The sequence below is a fragment of the Enoplosus armatus genome, chromosome 3 (genome assembly GCF_043641665.1).
Source record: "Enoplosus armatus isolate fEnoArm2 chromosome 3, fEnoArm2.hap1, whole genome shotgun sequence".
Lineage (NCBI taxonomy): Eukaryota > Metazoa > Chordata > Actinopteri > Centrarchiformes > Enoplosidae > Enoplosus > Enoplosus armatus.
The window spans coordinates 26340520-26365481 of NC_092182.1; the positions used below are offsets into that span (position 1 = coordinate 26340520).

The 24962-nt window shown below is 40.1% G+C and overlaps 4 protein-coding genes across 4 annotated transcripts; all 4 read right to left on the reverse strand.

Annotated features, from left to right (window-relative positions):
• Window positions 1–151: 151 nt before the first annotated feature.
• Window positions 152–2791, reverse strand: LOC139283338 (odorant receptor 131-2-like). The gene is made up of 2 exons (XM_070903335.1): window positions 2627–2791; window positions 152–937 (listed from the first exon to the last, which is right to left on the reverse strand). Exons 1-2 carry the CDS (start codon window positions 2774–2776, stop codon window positions 152–154), a joined length of 936 nt encoding a protein of 311 aa, XP_070759436.1. The 5' UTR covers window positions 2777–2791.
• Window positions 2792–4353: 1562 nt separating this feature from the next.
• On the reverse strand, window positions 4354–6990 carry LOC139283340 (odorant receptor 131-2-like). Its single transcript, XM_070903338.1, has 2 exons — window positions 6826–6990; window positions 4354–5133 (listed from the first exon to the last, which is right to left on the reverse strand). Exons 1-2 carry the CDS (start codon window positions 6973–6975, stop codon window positions 4354–4356), a joined length of 930 nt encoding a protein of 309 aa, XP_070759439.1. The 5' UTR covers window positions 6976–6990.
• A 1599-nt stretch (window positions 6991–8589) lies between these two features.
• Window positions 8590–11798, reverse strand: LOC139283341 (odorant receptor 131-2-like). The gene is made up of 2 exons (XM_070903339.1): window positions 11634–11798; window positions 8590–9369 (listed from the first exon to the last, which is right to left on the reverse strand). The coding sequence occupies exons 1-2, from the start codon at window positions 11781–11783 to the stop codon at window positions 8590–8592; spliced, it is 930 nt and encodes a 309-aa protein (XP_070759440.1). The 5' UTR covers window positions 11784–11798.
• Window positions 11799–15568: 3770 nt separating this feature from the next.
• LOC139283094 (odorant receptor 131-2-like) lies at window positions 15569–20131 on the reverse strand. The gene is made up of 2 exons (XM_070903048.1): window positions 19973–20131; window positions 15569–16336 (listed from the first exon to the last, which is right to left on the reverse strand). The coding sequence occupies exons 1-2, from the start codon at window positions 20120–20122 to the stop codon at window positions 15569–15571; spliced, it is 918 nt and encodes a 305-aa protein (XP_070759149.1). The 5' UTR covers window positions 20123–20131.
• Between the last annotated feature and the right edge of the window lie 4831 nt (window positions 20132–24962).

Genomic DNA, 24962 nt, shown 5'->3' on the forward strand with positions numbered 1-24962 from the left:
AATATGAGGCTTCAGCAGTCAGACTTTGACAAATAAAGTGGATCTTCCAAAGTTACAGTCTGTTTTGTTCAAAATTGCTATCCTGCATATGCATCAAGCGGCAGTATGTTATTTAGAGCCGACCAGATATTTAGAAATTTATTTTAACATGTCATTGGTTATTGGTTGCTTGCTGTATGCTGACTTTATACAACAGACACCTTTTCAAATACTTCCTGAAAGTCTTGTCTCGTATGCCATAGATGATTGGGCTGATAGATCGTGGCAGGACCTGTACAATAACATAGTAAGCAAAGAGGGAGTCTGTGTAATTCTTAGGGAACCATTGCAGCAGAGCATCTAATAACTGGGGGGCTGCATATGTTGTCATACACAGCAGCAGCTGAAACCCATGCAGAATGATTGTGTTTCTGGCTTTTTTAGCGTCTTTGCTAGCTGTTTTTGCAGTGAACAGGATGTTGAAGTAAGTGTAAAAGATAGTGATCCAAACTATAACTAGAAACACTGAATATGTGATATCTCTCTTCTGGATGATGAGGGGATGTGGGAACACAGTTTGTCTACGGCACAACACTTGGGAATGAAAGAAGTCCAGAGGCTGTGTGGCCAAAGTGATGAAGAGATCAGAAAGAACAGACAACATGCTCGTCACCCAGATTAAACCAATCAGCATTAGCGTTCTCTTGATGGTGCAGATCTGAACGTGGCGAAGGGGGGCGCAGATGGCGATGTAGCACTCCACCGCCATGCAAGCCAGGTTCAGAGGGGTGTTCTCAGTGGTGAAAAGAGCAATCAGGACGAAGACACAACAGATGGAGACATTTATTTTGTAGATGGTGTAGCTGATGACAAACAGGATGACAGTCAGTATCACTTGGATCATGTCGTTGACCACCAGATGAATGAAAAGGATATATCGAGGATTCATGTAGAAGATCTGGAAAGTGGAACCAAAGTACATGCAAGGGAAGGAAAGGTTGAACAAAAGACGGGAGATTCTTTCAGTGTTAGTAAATTTAGTTAGTATATTAGTAAATATTAGATGAATGTTTGTTGTTACTTTTTCCCATTAACAGTTGGTATCCACATGTGATCTATATCTGGATACATGATCTGGATGATGACATCTGATCCACAGGTCTTTGCATTTCCAGCTGGTATTACTAAGCGTTGTTGTTATTTCGATTCTCTCCACATTGTGATCAGATCTCAATGTGCAAATTAGTAAGGCAGGTCTGGTGGACTCGTCAACATACATGACACATCTCGGATCAAAGACAGAAATGCCACAGACGCATGTCGTTCTTTTTTTAATCACTTTTGTGAGGAACGACTTGCCAGCTACTGCTGCCACTTGAAGCTTTTGTCAGGCTTGCTTGAGCTATCAGGAAGAGGTGGAGCCAGGTGATACGAACGTGTTCTGATCCCATCATGTTCTGCAGTCATTTACACCTGCATTAACGTGCAGTTTTCCTGCTCCAAATAGGATATCCAGATACAGATCGCATGTCAACGCCAGGTGTAAATGGAATCTTATCTTTGTGCCACTGCTTAATCAAAAGTTGCAATCCTCTGCATAATCGTCTATATGTAGACAGTGCATCGTCACTCAAAGTACTGGCTTAAAGGACAGTTTTAAAGACGTGCTACGATTTGTGTGCAATTTTGGTGAAACTCGACCATTTTATGGAGAAAATGTTTTCTGGTTTTCCCTCTGATGTCCTCCGGCTGCTCTGCCTCAAGTCTCGGTGATTTACAGAGTTTCCTGATGGACAGAAAGCTTCATAAAGTAACCGCTAACTGCTGTTAACTGTAGCTGCCGTTAGCTCAGTTAGCTCTGAGCACCAGGGGAGTGTTGGTGTTCACGCCGCCAGCACAGGAGCTTTGGACGGCCGGGAGGAGGAGGTTTTCATTCCCGAGCTCTGAGAGTCAGATGGTTAGAGTCAGCTAGCTAAGAGCATAGATATAGATATATATCTATGGCTAAAAGGGCCGTTAGCTGTACAGCTAATGTTAAATAACCAACGTTACCTCGCAAACGAAAAAGCACTTTCTGCAAGACATACTGAACAACCTTCAAAAACTTGAAGAGTAGTCCTGAGCAGACCGATTAAATAACTCAGACAGACTGAGCGGGTGGATGAGCGTCCCTCTACTTCGTGGGCGTGATTTTTTCTTCTTCTTCTTCCTCATGGGTGTGCTGTCACTGGCTGGAGCAGATGACCATATAAGCAAATCAGTGTCTATCTGACATCAGCTCGGCACGAAAGTAGAAAAGAACGTAGCGTTCTGAGCAGTCAAAAGCCTGAGCGTTTTGCTGACAGGGATTACTTTTACATACGTTTACCTCATTATTTGGCAACTTTGGCAGCATTAACTATGAATACCCAACTTTGTAACATTATATATATGACAGAAAATAAGGAAAAGCAGGTCGCCTTTAAGGATGGCTATTTATGACAGTAATTTGCACTTTCTGGTTTGAGTGGATGATATCACAAATGCTACATCCACATTTCTGCATGTCTGTGATTCCTGTAGAGCTGATGATGATGTAAATATTCATTTCTACCAAACATCTAAATCACTTATTACTGGTAGCATGGCATTAAAGGATTTATCAGACCTGGTGTTCACGGAAGGTGTGAATGAGGCTTGCATTGATGTAGTTGATGGAGATCCCGATAACCACAACAATAACATTCTTGGTCACCGCTTTAGAGAAGGAGTCTGGATACCAATCAACCACGGTCACATTGACAGATGACATGTTCATCTCTTGAAAGTTTAGCCTAACAGAAAAGAAAACGTAACATTATGTACACACACACACATATGCATGTGTATGTATATATATGTATATATATCTCACCTGTGCCCCGGTTTAATTCATAAAATGTTTGCTGTACTGTACAGTACCACGTGTGCATGTCAGTGTATTGATAAACATGAAGGGATGTAGTCTAGTAGTAGTTCCACCATGACAACAGTTACAAAGGAAGGATTTACACTTGTATATTTGACATTGTATCTTGATTCATAATTAATTGTTTTGTAATTAACTTGTATGTTGCAACCTGTTTGTTGAACTTACACATAGCTGGTGCAACAACCTACTGATAAATAAGGCTGGTTTAGTGTTCAACATCAAACTGTTTATTGCACTGCATAATGATAAATGTGAAAAAAGTAATTTTGCATGTATACTTTATAATACGAAGGGTTTGAAAATAGTCTGTTGTTGATACCAGATTTTGGCCAAATCATCTGAAGAAGCCAGACACAGCTGACATTGTAGAAAATTCACATTTGTGAAGTTTACATCTACATAGAGATACATATTGATAACAGCAAGAGAAAAAGAAGAACTCACCTCAGGCAGAAGATCAGAGCATCAGTCTAAAAAAATAAAAGTCTATATTTTACTTTACTGGAATTGACATTAATTCATTAAGACTCATAAAAGTGTGATAATGAGGAAAACACTGCATTACCTCTAAATATGACTTTTTGGAAAGAAGCTAATCATTTAATTATATTATCAATTTGTTAAAGAAGTTTCAGCAACAAACGATTTTTAAAGCCTTCTCAGTAGCTTTAAAAAATTATCTCATCCAACAGACTCAGAATGGTGTACTAGAAATGAGAATGAGGGAATATATATATATATACACATATGTATATATACATATATATGAGAATTATAATATTTTCTGCAACAGGAAGAATTAATCACATTTAACAATCACTGGAGAAAGAAAACATCACAAACAGTCCTGAGTACACATAAACCACAAGCCTGTTATCTCTGTGCTCAACAAACCGGACCTGGTGACTACCCGATGACATCCAGTCTCAGTTGGAAAGTTAAAAGCCATGATAAAGGAGCATGAGTTGTCAATGACAAAAACATTTCATCATCAGAGTTTGTAAAACTTCATGTGACATTTTTAGATAGCTGTGTACAGTAGGTGGTACTTACCTTAGTGAATGTGTGTAGACAAGGACACCAACATAATGGCTCCGGTAAGTTTCTGACTTGATATGTGGTGTGTTAAACACACCTTCACATTTTACTACTGTGGTTGTGCACTGACGTCACAAACATCAAATGGTTAAACAAACTGCCTATAGCTGCTATAAAAATGGCTGTCTTTTTTTTGCGCGCCAACTGAAAATATGCATAGAGACGGGTGAAACACTAAATAACATACTGTACAGCTTCTGCATGTAATGGGCCATGCGCATAAACATTTATAATTAACATTTATTTGTTGTAGGGACTGAGGAGTTTGCTTGTAAAATCCTGCAGCTCAGAAAAGTTTTACCTCTTTGTAAAGTCCTAATTGTCGTCTATGGTTGGTTGCTTGCTGTATGCCGACTACACGACAGATCCCTTTTCAAATACTTCCTGAAAGTCTTGTCTCGTATGCCATAGATGATTGGGCTGATAGATCGTGGCAGGACCTGTACAACAATATAGTAAGCAAAGAAGGAGTCTGTGTAATTCTTAGGGAACCATTGCAGCAGAGCATCTAATAACTGGGGGGCTGCATATGTTGTCATACACAGCAGCAGCTGAAACCCATGCAGAATGATTGTGTTTCTGGCTTTTTTAGCATCTTTGCTAGCTGTTTTTGCAGTGAACAGGATCTTGAAGTAAGTGTAAAAGATAGTGATCCAAACTATAACTAGAAACACTGAATATGTGATATCTCTCTTCTGGGTGATGAGGGGATGTGGGAACGCAGTTTGTCTGCGGCACAACACTTGGGAATGAAAGAAGTCCAGAGGCTGTGTGGCCAAAGTGATGAAGAGATCAGAAAGACCAGACAACATGCTCGTCACCCAGATTAAACCAATCAGCATTAGCGTTCTCTTGATGGTGCAGATCTGAACGTGGCGAAGGGGGGCGCAGATGGCGATGTAGCACTCCACCGCCATGCAAGCCAGGTTCAGAGGGGTGTTCTCAGTGGTGAAAAGAGCAATCAGGACGAAGACACAACAGATGGAGACATTTATTTTGTAGATGGTGTAGCTGATGACAAACAGGATGACAGTCAGCATCACTTGGATCATGTCGTTGACCACCAGATGAATGAAAAGGATATATCGAGGATTCATGTAGAAGATCTGGAAAGTGGAACCAAAGTACATGCAAGGGAAGGAAAGGTTGAACAAAAGACGGGAGATTCTTTCAGTGTCAGTAAATTTAGTTAGTATATTAGTAAATATTAGATGAATGTTTGTTGTTACTTTTTCCCATTAACAGTTGGTATCCACATGTGATCTATATCTGGATACATGATCTGGATGATGACATCTGATCCACAGGTCTTTGCATTTCCAGCTGGTATTACTAAGCGTTGTTGTTATTTCGATTCTGTCCACATTGTGATCAGATCTCAATGTGCAAATTAGTAAGGCAGGTCTGGTGGACTCGTCAACATACATGACACATCTCGGATCAAAGACAGAAATGCCACAGACGCATGTCGTTCTTTTTTTAATCACTTTTGTGAGGAACGACTTGCCAGCTACTGCTGCCACTTGAAGCTTTTGTCAGGCTTGCTTGAGCTATCAGGAAGAGGTGGAGTCAGGTGATCCGAACGTGTTCTGATCCCATCATGTTCTGCATTCATTTACACCTGCATTAACGTGCAGTTTTCCTGCTCCAAATAGGATATCCAGATACAGATCGCATGTCAACACCAGGTGTAAATGGAATCTTATCTTTGTGCCACTGCTTAATCAAAAGTTGCAATCCTCTGCATAATCGTCTATATGTAGACAGTGCATCATCACTCAAAGTACTGGCTTAAAGGACAGTTTTAAAGACGTGCTACGATTTGTGTGCAATTTTGGTGAAATTCGACCATTTTATGGAGAAAATGTTTTCTGGTTTTCCCTCTGATGTCCTCCGGCTGCTCTGCCTCAAGTCTCGGTGATTTACAGAGTTTCCTGATGGACAGAAAGCTTCATAAAGTAACCGCTAACTGCTGTTAACTGTAGCTGCCGTTAGCTCAGTTAGCTCTGAGCACCAGGGGAGTGTTGGTGTTCACGCCGCCAGCACAGGAGCTTTGGACGGCCGGGAGGAGGAGGTTTTCATTCCCGAGCTCTGAGAGTCAGATGGTTAGAGTCAGCTAGCTAAGAGCATAGATATAGATATATATCTATGGCTAAAAGGGCCGTTAGCTGTACAGCTAATGTTAAATAACCAACGTTACCTCGCAAATGAAAAAGCACTTTCTGCAAGACATACTGAACAACCTTCAAAAACTTGAAGAGTAGTCCTGAGCAGACCGATTAAATAACTCAGACAGACTGAGCGGGTGGATGAGCGTCCCTCTACTTCGTGGGCGTGATTTTTTCTTCTTCTTCCTCATGGGTGTGCTGTCACTGGCTGGAGCAGATGACCATATAAGCAAATCAGTGTCTATCTGACATCAGCTCGGCACGAAAGTAGAAAAGAACGTAGAACGTAGCGTTCTGAACAGTCAAAAGCCTGAGCGTTTTGCTGACAGGGATTACTTTTACATACGTTTACCTCATTATTTGGCAACTTTGGCAGCATTAACTATGAATACCCAACTTTCTAACAATATATATATGACAGAAAATAAGGAAAAGCAGGTCGCCTTCAAGGATGGCTATTTATGACAGTAATTTGCACTTTCTGGTTTGAGTGGATGATATCACAAATGCTACATCCACATTTCTGCATGTCTGTGATTCCTGTAGAGCTGATGATGATGTAAATATTCATTTCTACCAAACATCTAAATCACTTATTACTGGTAGCATGGCATTAAAGGAACATCAGACCTGGTGTTCACGGAAGGTGTGAATGAGGCTTGCATTGATGTAGTTGATGGAGATCCCGATAACCACAACAATAACATTCTTGGTCACCGCTTTAGAGAAGGAGTCTGGATCCCAATCAACCACGGTCACATTGACAGATGACATGTTCATCTCTTGAAAGTTTAGCCTAACAGAAAAGAAAACATAACATTATGTACACATACACATGTGTACGTGTATGTATGTATATATATATATATATATATATAAATATATACGTACATACATATATATATATATCACACCTGTGCCCCAGTTTAATTCATAAAATGTTTGCTGTACTGTACAGTACCACGTGTGCATGTCAGTGTATTGATAAACATGAAGGGATGTAGTCTAGTAGTAGTTCCACCATGACAACAGTTACAAAGGAAGGATTTACACTTGTATATTTGACATTGTATCTTGATTCATAATTAATTGTTTTGTAATTAACTTGTATGTTGCAACCTGTTTGTTGAACTTACACATAGCTGGTGCAACAACCTACTGATAAATAAGGCTGGTTTAGTGTTCAACATCAAACTGTTTATTGCACTGCATAATGATAAATGTGAAAAAAGTAATTTTGCATGTATATTTTATAATACGAAGGGTTTGAAAATAGTCTGTTGTTGATACCAGATTTTGGCCAAATCATCTGAAGAAGCCAGACACAGCTGACATTGTAGAAAATTCACATTTGTGAAGTTTACATCTACATAGAGATACATATTGATAACAGCAAGAGAAAAAGAAGAACTCACCTCAGGCAGAAGATCAGAGCATCAGTCCAAAAAAATAAAAGTCTATATTTTACTTTACTGGAATTGACATTAATTCATTAAGACTCATAAAAGTGTGATAATGAGGAAAACACTGCATTACCTCTAAATATGACTTTTTGGAAAGAAGCTAATCATTTAATTATATTATCAATTTGTTAAAGAAGTTTCAGCAACAAACGATTTTTAAAGCCTTCTCAGTAGCTTTAAAAAATTATCTCATCCAACAGACTCAGAATGGTGTACTAGAAATGAGAATGAGGGAATATGTATATATATACACATATGTATATATACATATATATGAGAATTATAATATTTTCTGCAACAGGAAGAATTAATCACATTTAACAATTACTGGAGAAAGAAAACATCACAAACAGTCCTGAGTACACATAAACCACAAGCCTGTTATCTCTGTGCTCAACAAACCGGACCTGGTGACTACCCGATGACATCCAGTCTCAGTTGGAAAGTTAAAAGCCATGATAAAGGAGCATGAGTTGTCAATGACAAAAACATTTCATCATCAGAGTTTGTAAAACTTCATGTGACATTTTTAGATAGCTGTGTACAGTAGGTGGTACTTACCTTAGTGAATGTGTGTAGACAAGGACACCAACATAATGGCTCCGGTAAGTTTCTGACTTGATATGTGGTGTGTTAAACACACCTTCACATTTTACTACTGTGGTTGTGCACTGACGTCACAAACATCAAATGGTTAAACAAACTGCCTATAGCTGCTATAAAAATGGCTGTCTTTTTTTGCGCGCAAACGGAAAATATGCATAGAGACGGGTGAAACACTAAATAACATACTGTACAGCTTCTGCATGTAATGGGCCATGCGCATAAACATTTATAATTAACATTTATTTGTTGTAGGGACTGAGGAGTTTGCTTGTAAAATCCTGCAGCTCAGAAAAGTTTTACCTCTTTGTAAAGTCCTAATTGTCGTCTATGGTTGGTTGCTTGCTGTATGCCGACTACACGACAGATCCCTTTTCAAATACTTCCTGAAAGTCTTGTCTCGTATGCCATAGATGATTGGGCTGATAGATCGTGGCAGGACCTGTACAACAATATAGTAAGCAAAGAAGGAGTCTGTGTAATTCTTAGGGAACCATTGCAGCAGAGCATCTAATAACTGGGGGGCTGCATATGTTGTCATACACAGCAGCAGCTGAAACCCATGCAGAATGATTGTGTTTCTGGCTTTTTTAGCATCTTTGCTAGCTGTTTTTGCAGTGAACAGGATGTTGAAGTAAGTGTAAAAGATAGTGATCCAAACTATAACTAGAAACACTGAATATGTGATATCTCTCTTCTGGGTGATGAGGGGATGTGGGAACACAGTTTCTCTGCGGCACAACACTTGGGAATGAAAGAAGTCCAGAGGCTGTGTGGCCAAAGTGATGAAGAGATCAGAAAGACCAGACAACATGCTCGTCACCCAGATTAAACCAATCAGCATTAGCGTTCTCTTGATGGTGCAGATCTGAACGTGGCGAAGGGGGGCGCAGATGGCGATGTAGCACTCCACCGCCATGCAAGCCAGGTTCAGAGGGGTGTTCTCAGTGGTGAAAAGAGCAATCAGGACGAAGACACAACAGATGGAGACATTTATTTTGTAGATGGTGTAGCTGATGACAAACAGGATGACAGTCAGCATCACTTGGATCGTGTCGTTGACCACCAGATGAATGAAAAGGATATATCGAGGATTCATGTAGAAGATCTGGAAAGTGGAACCAAAGTACATGCAAGGGAAGGAAAGGTTGAACAAAAGACGGGAGATTCTTTCAGTGTTGACATTAGTAAATATTAGATGAATGTTTGTTGTTACTTTTTCCCATTAACAGTTGGTATCCACATGTGATCTATATCTGGATACATGATCTGGATGATGACATCTGATCCACAGGTCTTTGCATTTCCAGCTGGTATTACTAAGCGTTGTTGTTATTTCGATTCTGTCCACATTGTGATCAGATCTCAATGTGCAAATTAGTAAGGCAGGTCTGGTGGACTCGTCAACATACATGAACGTCTCAGATCAAAGACAGAAATGCCACAGACGCATGTCGTTCATTTTTTAATCACTTTTTGTGAGGAACGACTTGCCAGCTACTGCTGCTACTTGAAGCTTTTGTCAGGCTTGCTTGAGCTATCAGGAAGAGGTGGAGCCAGGTGATACGAACGTGTTCTGATCCCATCATGTTCTGCATTCATTTACACCTGCATTAACGTGCAGTTTTCCTGCTCCAAATAGGATATCCAGATACAGATCGCATGTCAACGCCAGGTGTAAATGGAATCTTATCTTTGTGCCACTGCTTAATCAAAAGTTGCAATCCTCTGCATAATCGTCTATATGTAGACAGTGCATCGTCACTCAAAGTACTGGCTTAAAGGATATTTTTAAAGACGTGCTGCGATTTGTATTGAATGTATTTTGTTAAAGTACGGTTTGACTCTGCTCAGTGACAGACTGTAACTCTACCTCAACCTAAACTTTAATTTTATGTGTTATTGAAGAGTAACGTACAGGTAAATGCCTTAAAGGGGAGCTTTTAGGCTTATTTCCAGCTCTATATTTTATTCTGGGACACCACTAGAGTAGCTTTGCATGATTCAAAGTTGAAAAAAGTTCTTACTCATCTCATTGTGGCCCTTCATGCAGCCCCTCAGTTCACCCTCTGTCTGAAACAAGTCGTTTGAGCTCCTGTCTCTTTAAGGCCCCCCTTCCTAAAAGCCCACTTTCTTCTGATTGGACAGCTCCCAGAATCCTACGGAGGGGCAGGGAGACGCCTCTGAACCCTGAGCACAACGCACCGCTTCATCCTCTTGCCAGTGCGCTCAACAGCATGTGACAACTACAGTAACTTAGCTTGTAAAATAGCGAAATGGGGCACTGAATTTGATGAACTTACTGTTTATCAGACCACAAATGAGACAAGAATTAGGTTGAAAAATAAAGTGTTTCTGGGGACTGGGCCTCACTTATTACTGTACAAAAACACACAACTTAATTCACTGATTTTGGTGAAACTCGATCATTTTATGGAGAAAATGTTTTCTGGTTTTCCCTCTGATGTCCTCCGGCTGCTCTGCCTCAAGTCTCGGTGATTTACAGAGTTTCCTGATGGACAGAAAGCTTCATAAAGTAACCGCTAACTGCTGTTAACTGTAGCTGCCGTTAGCTCAGTTAGCTCTGAGCACCAGGGGAGTGTTGGTGTTCACGCCGCCAGCACAGGAGCTTTGGACGGCCGGGAGGAGGAGGTTTTCATTCCCGAGCTCTGAGAGTCAGATGGTTAGAGTCAGCTAGCTAAGAGCATAGATATAGATATATATCTATGGCTAAAAGGGCCGTTAGCTGTACAGCTAATGTTAAATAACCAACGTTACCTCGCAAACGAAAAAGCACTTTCTGCAAGACATACTGAACAACCTTCAAAAACTTGAAGAGTAGTCCTGAGCAGACCGATTAAATAACTCAGACAGACTGAGCGGGTGGATGAGCGTCCCTCTACTTCGTGGGCGTGATTTTTTCTTCTTCTTCTTCCTCATGGGTGTGCTGTCACTGGCTGGAGCAGATGACCATATAAGCAAATCAGTGTCTATCTGACATCAGCTCGGCACGAAAGTAGAAAAGAACGTAGCGTTCTGAGCAGTCAAAAGCCTGAGCGTTTTGCTGACAGGGATTACTTTTACATACGTTTACCTCATTATTTGGCAACTTTGGCAGCATTAACTATGAATACCCAACTTTGTAACATTATATATATGACAGAAAATAAGGAAAAGCAGGTCGCCTTTAAGGATGGCTATTTATGACAGTAATTTGCACTTTCTGGTTTGAGTGGATGATATCACAAATGCTACATCCACATTTCTGCATGTCTGTGATTCCTGTAGAGCTGATGATGATGTAAATATTCATTTCTACCAAACATCTAAATCACTTATTACTGGTAGCATGGCATTAAAGGAATATCAGACCTGGTGTTCACGGAAGGTGTGAATGAGGCTTGCATTGATGTAGTTGATGGAGATCCCGATAACCACAACAATAACATTCTTGGTCACCGCTTTAGAGAAGGAGTCTGGATCCCAATCAACCACGGTCACATTGACAGATGACATGTTCATCTCTTGAAAGTTTAGCCTAACAGAAAAGAAAACATAACATTATGTACACATACACATGTGTACGTGTATGTATATATGTATATCTATATATATATACATACATATATATATATATCACACCTGTGCCCCAGTTTAATTCATAAAATGTTTGCTGTACTGTACAGTACCACGTGTGCATGTCAGTGTATTGATAAACATGAAGGGATGTAGTCTAGTAGTAGTTCCACCATGACAACAGTTACAAAGGAAGGATTTACACTTGTATATTTGACGTTGTATCTTGATTTATATTTAATTGTTTTGTAATTAACTTGTATGTTGCAACCTGTTTGTTGAACTTACACATAGCTGGTGCAACAACCTACTGATAAAGAAGGCTGGTTTAGTGTTCAACATCAAACTGTTTATTGCACTGCATAATGATAAATGTGAAAAAAGTAATTTTGCATGTATACTTTATAATACGAAGGGTTTGAAAATAGTCTGTTGTTGATACCAGATTTTGGCCAAATCATCTGAAGAAGCCAGACACAGCTGACATTGTAGAAAATTCACATTTGTGAAGTTTACATCTACATAGAGATACATATTGATAACAGCAAGAGAAAAAGAAGAACTCACCTCAGGCAGAAGATCAGAGCATCAGTCCAAAAAAATAAAAGTCTATATTTTACTTTACTGGAATTGACATTAATTCATTAAGACTCATAAAAGTGTGATAATGAGGAAAACACTGCATTGCCTCTAAATATGACTTTTTGGAAAGAAGCTAATCATTTAGTTATATTATCAATTTGTTAAAGTAGTTTCAGCAACAAACGATTTTTAAAGCCTTCTCAGTAGCTTTAAAAAATTATCTCATCCAACAGACTCAGAATGGTGTTCTAGAAATGAGAATGGGGCAATACATATACATATATATGAGAATTATAAATTGCTCTGCAACAGGTAGAATTAATCACATTTAACAATTACTGGAGAAAGAAAACATCACAAACAGTCCTGAGTACACATAAACCACAAGCCTGTTATCTCTGTGCTCAACAAACCGGACCTGGTGACTACCCGATGACATCCAGTCTCAGTTGGAAAGTTAAAAGCCATGATAAAGGAGCATGAGTTGTCAATGACGAAAACATTTCATCATCAGAGTTTGTAAAACTTCATGTGACATTTTTAGATAGCTGTGTACAGTAGGTGGTACTTACCTTAGTGAATGTGTGTAGACAAGGACACCAACATAATGGCTCCGGTAAGTTTCTGACTTGATATGTGGTGTGTTAAACACACCTTCACATTTTACTACTGTGGTTGTGCACTGACGTCACTTTCAGGTGATGCCATCCCCGTCACAAACGTCAAATGGTTAAACAAACTCGCTCCAGCTGCTATAAAAATGTTTTTTTCTTTCTTTTTTTTTGAATTTCTGGCATTTCCACTCGCTGTGCGCAATAGGAAAATATGCATAGAAACAGCTGGACGGCAACATGCCTATAGTTACTACAGTGACTTACCTGACTTAATGAAGCCTTCCTGAGTTTCCTTCCTGGAGTTCTTCACAGCTCATCCAGCGAGCAACAGCTAGCACTAACACTTTCTATGCAGACCTCATCTATAGTGCGTTATGGGGGCATTCATAGTGAATTACAATGCATTCATAATGCTTGATGACTATGCTCATAAACATCCACAATGCTTCCTGATGTACTTTATGAACAGTCATAAAACATTACAGATGTGACTTATAATGAATGATATCTTATGGATGCTCTTGAGTAGTTATAAACTAGAGGTTGACTGATGGGGCTTATAATACATTATGTCAACCTATGCTCACCTACACACTCCACAACTGTAGTAAGGACTCATGCTATAGTAGTCCTGCAGTATCGTAAGTTATCATTGTATGTGTTAAGTATACTGCAAGTAATGCATGATTCATCATAACGTTTCATTGTTGGCGGTGTGATGCAGATAACATTATGTATATTCATGAGTGTAGTCATAAAGCATTATGAATACATTATCATTCACTATGAATGCCCCCATAACGCACTATAGATGTGGTCTTGAGCTTGGCCTACTATACTAGCAGTCCATTCTGATTTGGCCAAAATGTATCATGTAGTATGAAGTGTGCAAACAAAAGCAAAATATGCAGTATGTCAAAATCACCCGGATGTTTTACTGATTAGGAAAAAACCTCTAGTATGCATCGGACCAGTATGCAGTATGTAATTCATACTGCATACTGTATTTGTCTGTAGTATGTAGTAGGCGGTTCGGAATACAGCCATTGACTATATGAGTGTGTAGGTTTTTCCAGGAAGCTGACAAGTTCCTGCCTCCAAGTTTACGGTTTAAAAGGCCAGCTTGTTAACAAACACCCACGAACATGCTGCGGTCTGTCTGTATCATGATTAACAGTTGAATGTCCGAACTCACTCACTTGATTCATTTAGTTTTATAAAATTAAGCGTGCAGTCATGGAAATGAATACAAAATTAAGGCACAAATGTACTTGTACAAACTTAGAAAATCTAACTTTCAGGCATGGATCTGGTTTATTTGTAATTTAAAAAGTAATTTTGATTAACAAAGTCCAGTTACAACACCGAACAAGAACATTCACTACATCAATTGAACTGAAGTTGTGAAAATGTGACAGGCTAGGTAACCTGAATATTTCTCTCGTGTTGAGCTGAGTGTGTCACATATGAGTGCAGCAGCAATGTGATATATTGTCACATGCTTTGTTTCATAAGAGATCCATAAGCAGCAAGCAACAGTAGAGAGTATATTATTTAGAACTATAGCTATTGGGATGTTTAATTTATTTTAACATGTCATCGGTAAAAAATAAAACCCAAACAGTTTCTTTGGTTTCATTTCATAAACTAAATAAACATGATCAGTTTGAGTTATTCTATTTTGACCCAACTTGTAGTTACTATATTTGTGCATTGTACAGCATTGTCTTAGAAACACTAAATAAGATACTGTACAGCAGTTGTATCAGAATCAGAATCAGAATCAGAAACTGTTTATTGCCAAGTAACATACATTACAAGGAATTTGCTGTGGTCTGAAGGTGCTATTGTTTTGATAACAAATAAGTAGAATATAAAGCTAAAATAAGAATAAGAATAAAAATAAAAATAAAAAATAAGATAAGATAAATAACAACAGTGCAGTGACCAGAATAAAGTAAAGTGTCCAGATAAAGTGTCCAGTAGGGGGTGGGTGCGTTAATGTAACGCAGTGGGGACAGGGGTGATGTACGTTAATAAACAGTGAGAGTTTGTCAGGTTGACTGCAGAGGGGAAGAAACTGTTTTTGTGGCGGGAGGTTTTGGTCCTGATGGACCACAGCCTCCTGCCAGAGGGGAGGGGGTCGAACAGATAGTGTCCGGGGTGGGAGGGGTCGGCAGCGATCTTCCCTGCTCTCCTCAGGGTCCTGGAGGAGTACAGGTCCTGAAGAGATGGAAGGTTGCAGCCGATCACCCTCTCTGCAGAGCGGATGATACGCTGCAGTCTGCATCTGTCCTTGGTGGAGGCAGCAGCGTATCAGACGGTGATGGAGGAGGTGAGGATGGACTCTATGATGGCAGTGTAGAAGTGAACCAGCATTTTTTGTGGCAGGTTAAACTTCCTCAGCTGCCTCAGGAAGTACATCCTCTGTTGGGCTTTCTTGATGAGGGAGCTGATGTTCAGCTCCCACCGGAGGTCCTGGCTGATGATGGAGCCCAGGAAACGGAACTGTAGGGACTGTCTATGGTTGGTTGCTTACTGTATGCTGACTTTACACAACAGACACCTTTTCAAATACTTCCTGAAAGTCTTGTCTCGTATGCCATAGATGATTGGGCTGATAGATCGTGGCAGGACCTGTACAATAACATAGTAAGCAAAGAGGGAGTCTGTGTAATTCTTAGGGAACCATTGCAGCAGAGCATCTAATAACTGGGGCGCTGCATATGAAGCCATACACAGCAGCAGCTGAAATCCATGCAGAATGATTGTGTTTCTGGCTTTTTTAGCATCTTTGCTAGCTGTTTTTGCAGTGAACAGGATCTTGAAGTAAGTGTAAAAGATAGTGATCCAAACTATAACTAGAAACACTGAATATGTGATATCTCTCTTCTGGATAATGAGGGGATGTGGGAACACAGTTTGTCTGAGGCAGAACACACGAGAATGAAAGAAGTCCAGAGGCTGTGTGGCCAAAGTGATGAAGAGATCAGAAAGAACAGACAACATGCTCGTCACCCAGATTAAACCAATCAGCATTAGCGTTCTCTTGATGGTGCAGATCTGAACGTGGCGAAGGGGGGCGCAGATGGCGATGTAGCACTCCACCGCCATGCAAGCCAGGTTCAGAGGGGTGTTCTCAGTGGTGAAAAGAGCAATCAGGAGGAAGACACAACAGATGGAGACATTTATTTTGTAGATGGTGTAGCTGATGACAAACAGGATGACAGTCAGCATCACTTGGATCATGTCGTTGACCACCAGATGAATGAAAAGGATATATCGAGGATTCATGTAGAAGATCTGGAAGATGGGAAGAAAAGCACACAGGGAGGGAGAAAATGTTCTGCGAATCTGGGAAGCCTGAGATCAAAGCTTTAAGCTTGAAACAGAGACATCATATGCTCAAATGTTAAATGGGGGATTTCAACGACTCAGTATATAAAGTTAACTTAGGATCAGGAGCAGGGCCACGCCTCCACCACACCTCTAATAACCTCAAGCCTACTTATACCTGGTCCACCATCCAGCACTGTTTGTTTTGAGGACAGACAGCCTGTGCTTCACGCTTAAATGCATGATCACATCAGAAGTTGAACAACGCTGAAACAAGGATGTATGTGCACGTGAGTTTTGTGAAGCCTGCGAACACAGGAATGAGAAGAACGCTGAGATCACCTGAGACAAATCAGACACAGAGGGAGTAGGCACAGGAGGAAATACAACCTGTCCCCCTCTAGGGGGACTGATGATGCAGGCTGTGGATGCGGTGGAGGTTCTGCGACGTCACGCGTGGCAGCGCTGGTGGTGGTTGGCCCTGGCGAGGAAGCCGGAAGCGCTGGAGGCCCAGCGGTTGCTGTTGTTGAGTGTTAATGGAGGTTGAGATGAAACAACTTTGCTTTATTGTCGTTGCAGTGGAAGGGAATGCCTTTCCCTTTCAGGAATCGTTGAGGTGGGCGGCGGTCCAGTCTCTGATGTCGGGCTCCGTTTGTGGACGTGGAGACGGCAGAATCAAAGAGGAGGGGCCTCCTTTGCATCTCTCTTTCCGAAGAGAAAACTTAAGGGCCTAACACATCCATCGAGTTCTTAGGCATCACCCTGGACTCAATTTCCTTTCTGGCATCTCTGCCCTCAGTGAAAATACATTACTCTGCTTCTGCCGAAATATCTCCTGGCAGACAGATGCACCAAACGGCAGCTACTAGCCTTCCTTGGCCACCACAATTTTGCCATTCTCAAAATCATTCCTGTCCAGCCTTTTAGCTAAAGCTGCAGCCGTCCCCTTTCTCCACAGTAGAATAGTTTTGGACAATGCATGCAAAATGGAAATGCGTATTTGGCAACATTTCGTGTGTTCTTGCAATGGAATTTTCTTCTTTTATGATGACTTCATCACTCAACCCGAGGACATTCTACTTTACACGGATGCAGCTCCTGCCATAGGTTTTGGCGGCTACTATCACAAAAGTCCCTTCCTCCTTCCTCCATGCTTCCCGAGCTATACCCCATTATCATAGCTGCCACTCTTTGGGGGCATGAATGGTCCAGGAAATCCGTCCTCATCCACTCTGATAACACCGCAGTCGTAGAGGTCCTAAACAAAGGTCGATCTCGGTCTCCAGCCACCATGCATTTCCTGCGGAGACTCATACTAATCTCAGCTCAACATCAGTACATCCTCAGGGCAGCCCGCATTCCTGGTTATCACAACAGCATCGCTGATTCATTATCTCATTTCTCACTTCAGAAATTCAGACACTTGGCCCCAGAATCGGATTTTCATCCCATACCAGTCCCACTGTTTTCAGTCACAACATTCTACTAGCTCAACAGCTGGCAAACCTCTTTAACGCTTCTCAAGAAGCCATCCTTAACAGTTTCCCTTCAAGTACTCTTTTAGCCTACCTAAGTGGCTGGAATTGTTTCAAGGCATATGATGGCACATGCCACCTGCCATTTCCCTCTCTGGACGCCATGTTCATTTGCAATTTTATCACCCACACTCATTCTGTCCAGAAAATCCGGTCCTCCACCATCCAGACTTACAGCAGAATCAACTTCTTCTTCAAACTAGTCACTGGCCTCCATTGTCTTGCTACCTCCCATTCCCATGTTACAATGTTAATCAAAGGCTAAATCAAACAGGAACCTCACTTCTTATATTTTTGCATATTTGTCACACTTAAATGTTTCAGATCATCAAACTAATTTTAATATTAGACAAAGATAAATACAAAATGTAGTTTTTAAATGATGATTTCATTTATTAAGGGAAAAAAGCTATCCAAACCTACCTGGCCCTATGTGAAAAAGTAATTGCCCCCCTTGTTAAATCATGAATTAACTGTGATTAACCACATTTTTTGGAAAGCTGAGTTCAATTTCACTAGCCACACCCTGGCCTGATTACTGCCAGACCTGTTGAATCAAGAAATCACTTAAACAGAACCTGTCTGACAAAATGAAGCAGGCTGAAAGATCTCAAAAAGCAAAACATCATGCCGAGGTCTAAAGAAATTCAAGAACAGATGAGAAACAAAGTCATTGACATCTATCAGTCTGGAAAGGGTTACAAAGCCATTTCTGTGGCTTTGGGACTCCAGCGAACCACGGTGAGAGCCATTATCCACAAATGGAGAAAACTTGGAACAGTGGTGAACCTTCCCAGGGGGGGCCGGCCTACCAAAATTACTCCAAAAGCGCATCGAGGACTCATCCAGGAGGTCACAAAAGAACCAAGAACAACATCTAAAGAACTGCAGGCCTCACTTGCCTCAGTTAAGGTCAGTGTCCATGATTAGATAAGTAAGAAAGTAATAAGAAAGAGACTGGGCAAAAATGGCATCCATGGGAGAGTTCCAAGGCGAAAACCACTGCTGACCAAAAAGAACACAAAGGCTCGTCTCACATTTGCCAAAACACATCTTGATGATCCCCAAGACTTTGGGAAAATATTCTGTGGACTGACGAGACAAAAGTTGAACTTTATGGAAGGTGTGCGTCCCGTTACATCTGGTGTAAAACTAACACAGCATTTCATAAAAAGAACATCATACCAACAGTCAAACGTGGTGGTGGTAGTGTGACGGTCTGGGGCTGCTTTGCTGCTTCAGGACCTGGACGACTTGCCGTAATTGATGGAACCATGAATTCTGCTCTCTACCAGAAAATCCTGAAGGAGAATATCCGGCCATCAGTTCGAGACCTCAAGCTCAAGAGCACTTGGGTTATGCAGCAGGACAATGATCTGGAACACACCAGCAAGTCCACCTCTGAATGGCTTAAAAAAACCAAAATGAAGGTTTTGGAGTGGCCTAGTCAAAGTCCGGACTTAAATTCAATTGAGATGCTGTGGCATGACCTTAAACAGGCCATTCATGCTCGAAAACCCTCCATTGTGGCTGAATCAAAACAATTCTGCAAAGAAGAGTGGGCCAAAATTCCTCCACAGCGATGTGAAAGACTTATTGCCAGTTATCGCAAACACTTGATTGCAGTTGTTGCCGCCAAGGGTGGCACAACCAGTTATTAGGTCTAGGGGGCAATTACTTTTTCACATAGGGCCAGGTAGGTTTGGATAGCTTTTTTCCCTTAATAAAATGAAATCATCATTTAAAAACTGCATTTTGTATTTACTCGGGTTATCTTTGTCTGATATTAACATTTGTTTGATGATCTGAAACGTTTAAGCATGACACATATGCAAAAAAATAAGAAATCAGGAAGGGGGCAAAACTTCTCCCAACAGCCACTACTGCAGATTTCATGTTGACTGAAAATTACGCTATGGATACATCACCTGCTCCTGGTTTGGACAAAGCAAAGCAAACTATTCCCACACCACCCACATGACAAGAAACAGCTAAGATGAACATAATGTAAGGCTGAGTTACTAAAGAGAAAGAAAATGGCGTTTTAATGCTGGAAAGAATATCAGACCTGGTGTTTGCAAAAGGTGTGAATGAGACCTGCATTGATGCAGTTGATGGAGAGTCCGAGAACCACAACAATCACATTCTTGGTCACAGCTTTAGAGAAGGAGTCTCGATACTCTACAACCACTGTCACATTGGCAGATGATGCGTTCATGTCTTGCAAGCTGAAAAAACAAGAAAAGAATATTCTTCAGTTATAAGTACATATTTACAGTGATTATAGACAAAACCCAATGAGCTTGTAAGACAACTCAATTTTAGGAAGACTCCCTATTTACAACAGCTGTTTGTGGGCAACTCTCTGAAGACCACTTTGACTAAAAGAAAAAGCAATACAACATATCTGACATTTTTAGCTGTATAGTGAAATTTAAAGAAAAGTAAAATTAATTCAGAATGATCACCACAGGAACATCATGATTATGCACTCTAATTAATTATCAGTACAATTTTTATCTTGAGTTGCAAAGAATAGACCCTTTAAATAAATATAGTTGAATATTTAGGGCCAGCCTTACAGTAATTCAAAAACATGAAATAAATCTGAGAATACCATTTAAAAATCTAGTTATTTAAGCAACACACAGTAAACATGACAACCTGTAGCCTACTCATATTTCTCAATCAATTATTTTACAATCTTAAAGAGTATCAGCACTAACCGGTGGATTGGTGTTGCAAACAACCATGAACAACTTATTCATCAACATATCTTATTTTCATCTACAACAACGACACACAGAGACAAAGACAGGTGATACATCTATAAAGTCTAGTTCTTAAAGCCCCAGAAAACTTGGTTTTCTAGTCTCAATATCAAAAGCTTGGAGAATAGGCTTACATCTGGTATTGGCAGTAAAATTATGGGCTTCATTATGGCTTTCCCCAAAGGTAGAGAGCTTTTAAAATGTCTTTGAAGGACATTGTTGGGCATTTGACACTGCAGAACTGTTTCTGTGAGTTACAAGTTTTTATGGATAATCCTGCATGAGGCCACTCAACAACGACATGAGACAGAAAGTCCTCACCTCAGTCAGAGGATCAGAACCTAAAAATTAATACATTACTCTTGTAATTGAATTGACAACAAGAGGTTCCCTCAGTCTGCACACTTTCCGAACCCTCATTAAATGTTCATGTTGAAGCTGAGCACAAATTCCAAAATAAGATGTAGTTCTTTGAACAACATCCTCAATAGAATTCGTTCTTTTGTTATCAAGAGTCATTTCTTTCAAATTGTCCATGTTTCAGTTTGGAGCAAAGCTCTTCTTACATTGAACAGATTTAAAACTGCGCGCTGGGAATCAGAAAAATGAAAATATAAAAGGTCAGCAGTTAAAAAAGATTCACATCAAACTTTCCTCTACTCCTGGTTATCACAACAGCATCGCTGATTCATTATCTCATTTCTCATTTCAGAAATTCAGACACTTGGCCCCAGAATCGGATTTTCATCCCATACCAGTCCCACCGTTTTCAGTCACAACATTCTACTAGCTCCACAGCTGGCAAACCTCTTTAACGCTTCTCAAGAAGCCGTCCTTAACAGCTTCCCTTCAAGTACTCTTTTAGCTTACCTAAGTGGCTGGAATTGTTTCAAGGCATATGATGGTACATGCCACCTGCCATTTCCCTCTCTGGACGCCATGTTCATTTGCAACTTCTATAGTGATAAAATATCAGTCAAGTCAGAACACAGTTCAACGCTGTAAAGGAGGTCACAGCAGGTGGTACTTACCTTAGTTAATGCATTTATACCAGGACACCAACAATATGGCTGCAGAAAACCTTAGACTTTATATGTGCTGACGTCCTTGGACTCCTTGGGTGTGCGTATGCATTTTAGTGTCCATGCATCAGTAAGAGTAGCAGGTGTGTGTATGTGGATTGATTTAGTATTGAATGTAAGTATTTTTTTGCTTTTGTGAGCACAAATGTGAATTTTTAAAAGGTTGCAAATCTGCATTGGCACAATAGTAAATGTGGAAAACTGAACTTAAAATCAAACACTTAAAATCTTTGACAGGTTTACAAGGGGGACAAACATTTTGTGTTTGAATTGTAATAAGCAATATAAAAAATGTAATTTAATGAATTCATTCAGAAATAGAAAAAAATAATGAGGTTCACTAAAAAGTCAGCTGAAAGTATTATTTCAACACATAACAAGAACACTTGCAACTAAAGTAGTTTCATATCTCTGTGTGTGTTTTATTGAGTGTTATATCACATTTTACAGGAGAGCCCAAACAAATTTTGATCAAACTTGAATCAGCTGCTGTTGCCATGTACTGAAGACAGTATTTTATGTTTTTGTGTTTTCAGATTGAGCATCACTATAAAAACAATATTGCTTCAGTTTAAGTTGAAAAATATTTATTAAATAAAAAAAAAGACAAACATTTTCCCAATAGAATAATGCAGAATATGGGCGTACATAAGTCAACTATTGTAAACAACATTCATTTTAATCAATTACTTTTAAATCAACACTGAAAAAAGTTGAGAACGAATATCTTCATCTTGAAGTAATGCTCAGCGACTTTCTACAAGGCTGAATCTCTCATTGCATTTGTACCGACAAGAGGCACAGTTCTTCTTCACCCTTCTGCAGGCACATTAAATGTGTTAATATAACTTTGGCCTAAACTTCTCAGTCTTTTTGCTTTCGTTTTTCTTCCCCAGTTCTCATTATTTCTGTTTTTTTTTCGCTGGACTAGTGATGTCTTAGAGGATGTGGACTGGAGTGCGACTTACCAGGTCGTTGTACCTACATCGTATCGTTAGCAAGTTCTGTCCTTATCTCATGACCACCCAAGGTCAGGATGGGGATCACAAAAACTTATGACAGGGTCCTGAAACATTTCTTTTGGCCAGGACTTAAATCTGATGTTGTTCATCATTGACGTGCCTGCCATGTGTGTCAAGTTACTGGCAAACCAAATCAAGTGATTTCTCCTGCTCTGCTCTGCCCCATTCCAGTAAAGGGTGAGCCATTTGAAAAAGTGATTGTTGATTGTGTGGGACCGTTGCCAAAGACCAAAGCTAGGAATCTTTTAACCATTATGTGTGCTTCCACTAGGTTTCCAGGAAGCCATCCCGCTATGGAAAATCACAGCTCTAGTCATCACCAAGGTAAGGTTTTTGTCAATGTTTAGTCTGCCAAGAGTGTTTCAAACTGATCAAGGCACCAATTTCAAGTATCAGGTGTTTGCCCAGGTACTTAAGACATTAGGGATCAACCATGTGCTATCTAGTCCGTGGATATGAGGTTAGGGGCCCTTTAAAGGTCCTTAAAGAGCATCTGGTCATACCGGAGAAAAGGGTCAAAACCATTCCAGAGTATGTTGCCAAGCTCAAGGATCACCTCCTCTTCTCAGGTGAAGATGAAGCAACGCTATGATCAGAGAGCAGTTGCCCACTTGTTTCCAAATCTACTAAAATTACTAAATCTTATGTTGTGTCCTTATGTTGCAGAGAAGAAACTCAGTGAAACAAACTACATCATCCAAACCCCTGACCGCAGGCAACGGACTAGAGTGTTTCATGTCGACATGATGAAGCTGTATCACCCCCGGGAAGATCGAAACGGGTCATCCCCAGACCACGATGTGAAGACTGCTGTCCCACCTATGGCTTCTATTTCAAAGGTGAGCTCTACTGATGATGGTGATGAGTTGGTGATGCGTAATGCTGCACCACAGGGGGCAAGGCTAAGTAATACTGAAGTATTGTCCAATTTGCCCCCCTTCTGGTCCCTTCTCCCTGATGACCAGTGAGATGACAATATGAAACTTGTGACTTCCCGTGTCTATTTAATGATATTTATTCCCTCCCAAACTCTTGTCATAACTCATGACATTTAACATCCAGTTAAGAGGGAGAAGCAGAAAATTGAGCAGAAAATGAACCACTTTTATTTGCACTCCTACTCTGACTCTGAATTTAATTTGGTTGTCCTGTTATCGTCTCCTTTTCCCTATTTCCACCTAGGAGACGTAACAGTAGGTTATATAGCATGTATGCATAACAGGGTACACATTACAGCATTCATAGGCTAACTTTAGCTAACGCCGCAGTTCATTCTGGCCAGTTCACACTCTTAAGTTTTAAAATAACATTTTGAATCTAGAGGCCTCATCATTTAATGGGAATATTAACCTATTTTTATTGATCTAATACTCATATTCCCCAGCATTACTTTGAGATATGTGAACATGATTTTCTACTGGACCCTTTTTTCATTTGAATTGTTCATGTTTCAGTTTGAAACAAATTTATTATGTCATCAAATAGATTTAAAACAGTTTTCTAGGGTTCGGAGAAAAGAATATAAAAGGTCAGCAGAAAAAACATTCATAAACACACAAGTAGAAAATACACCGCAAACAGGCCTGTGTAAGAAATTATGATTTAAACCAGCATCTGATATGTAATAAGAATAAGTACAAACCATGAGCAAGCATTCAGTGCCGTCTACAGTAATGCATCTTTACTTAACAATTTCTGATGCTCTGGGCAACAGACGCATTTCGGTTGGTATCAAAAGAGTACTGAGATTTAACTGTTTTGTTTCATAAACCAAACAAAAGTGAACAAATGTAGTCTCAGTAACTCAATTGTGACCAAATGTAGTTTGGAAAGTCAACAGATGGAACTGATTCCATGTTTGAAAGCCGTCTGTATTATAATCTGTGAACTGAAGCTCACTGTGGGCTCACTTTACCCAACAGATAGGTAGACAATTATCAATTTTGCCAACTATAACTAGAGTCAATCGATATTTGAGAGCTCAAAGAATTAGACCAATATATCTACTGAACAGATCATTTTGTTGTCAAGTTAACCGTCTTCAGTGCCTTCTGACAACAGACTCTGTAATGGCGTCACTGTTTCGTAACAGTACACATATGATGATACCAACATATCTGTGTTGAGCTTTTTATCAGTCGGGCTCTAAACAGCTAGCGATATGGAGGTTGACTGCTAGCAAA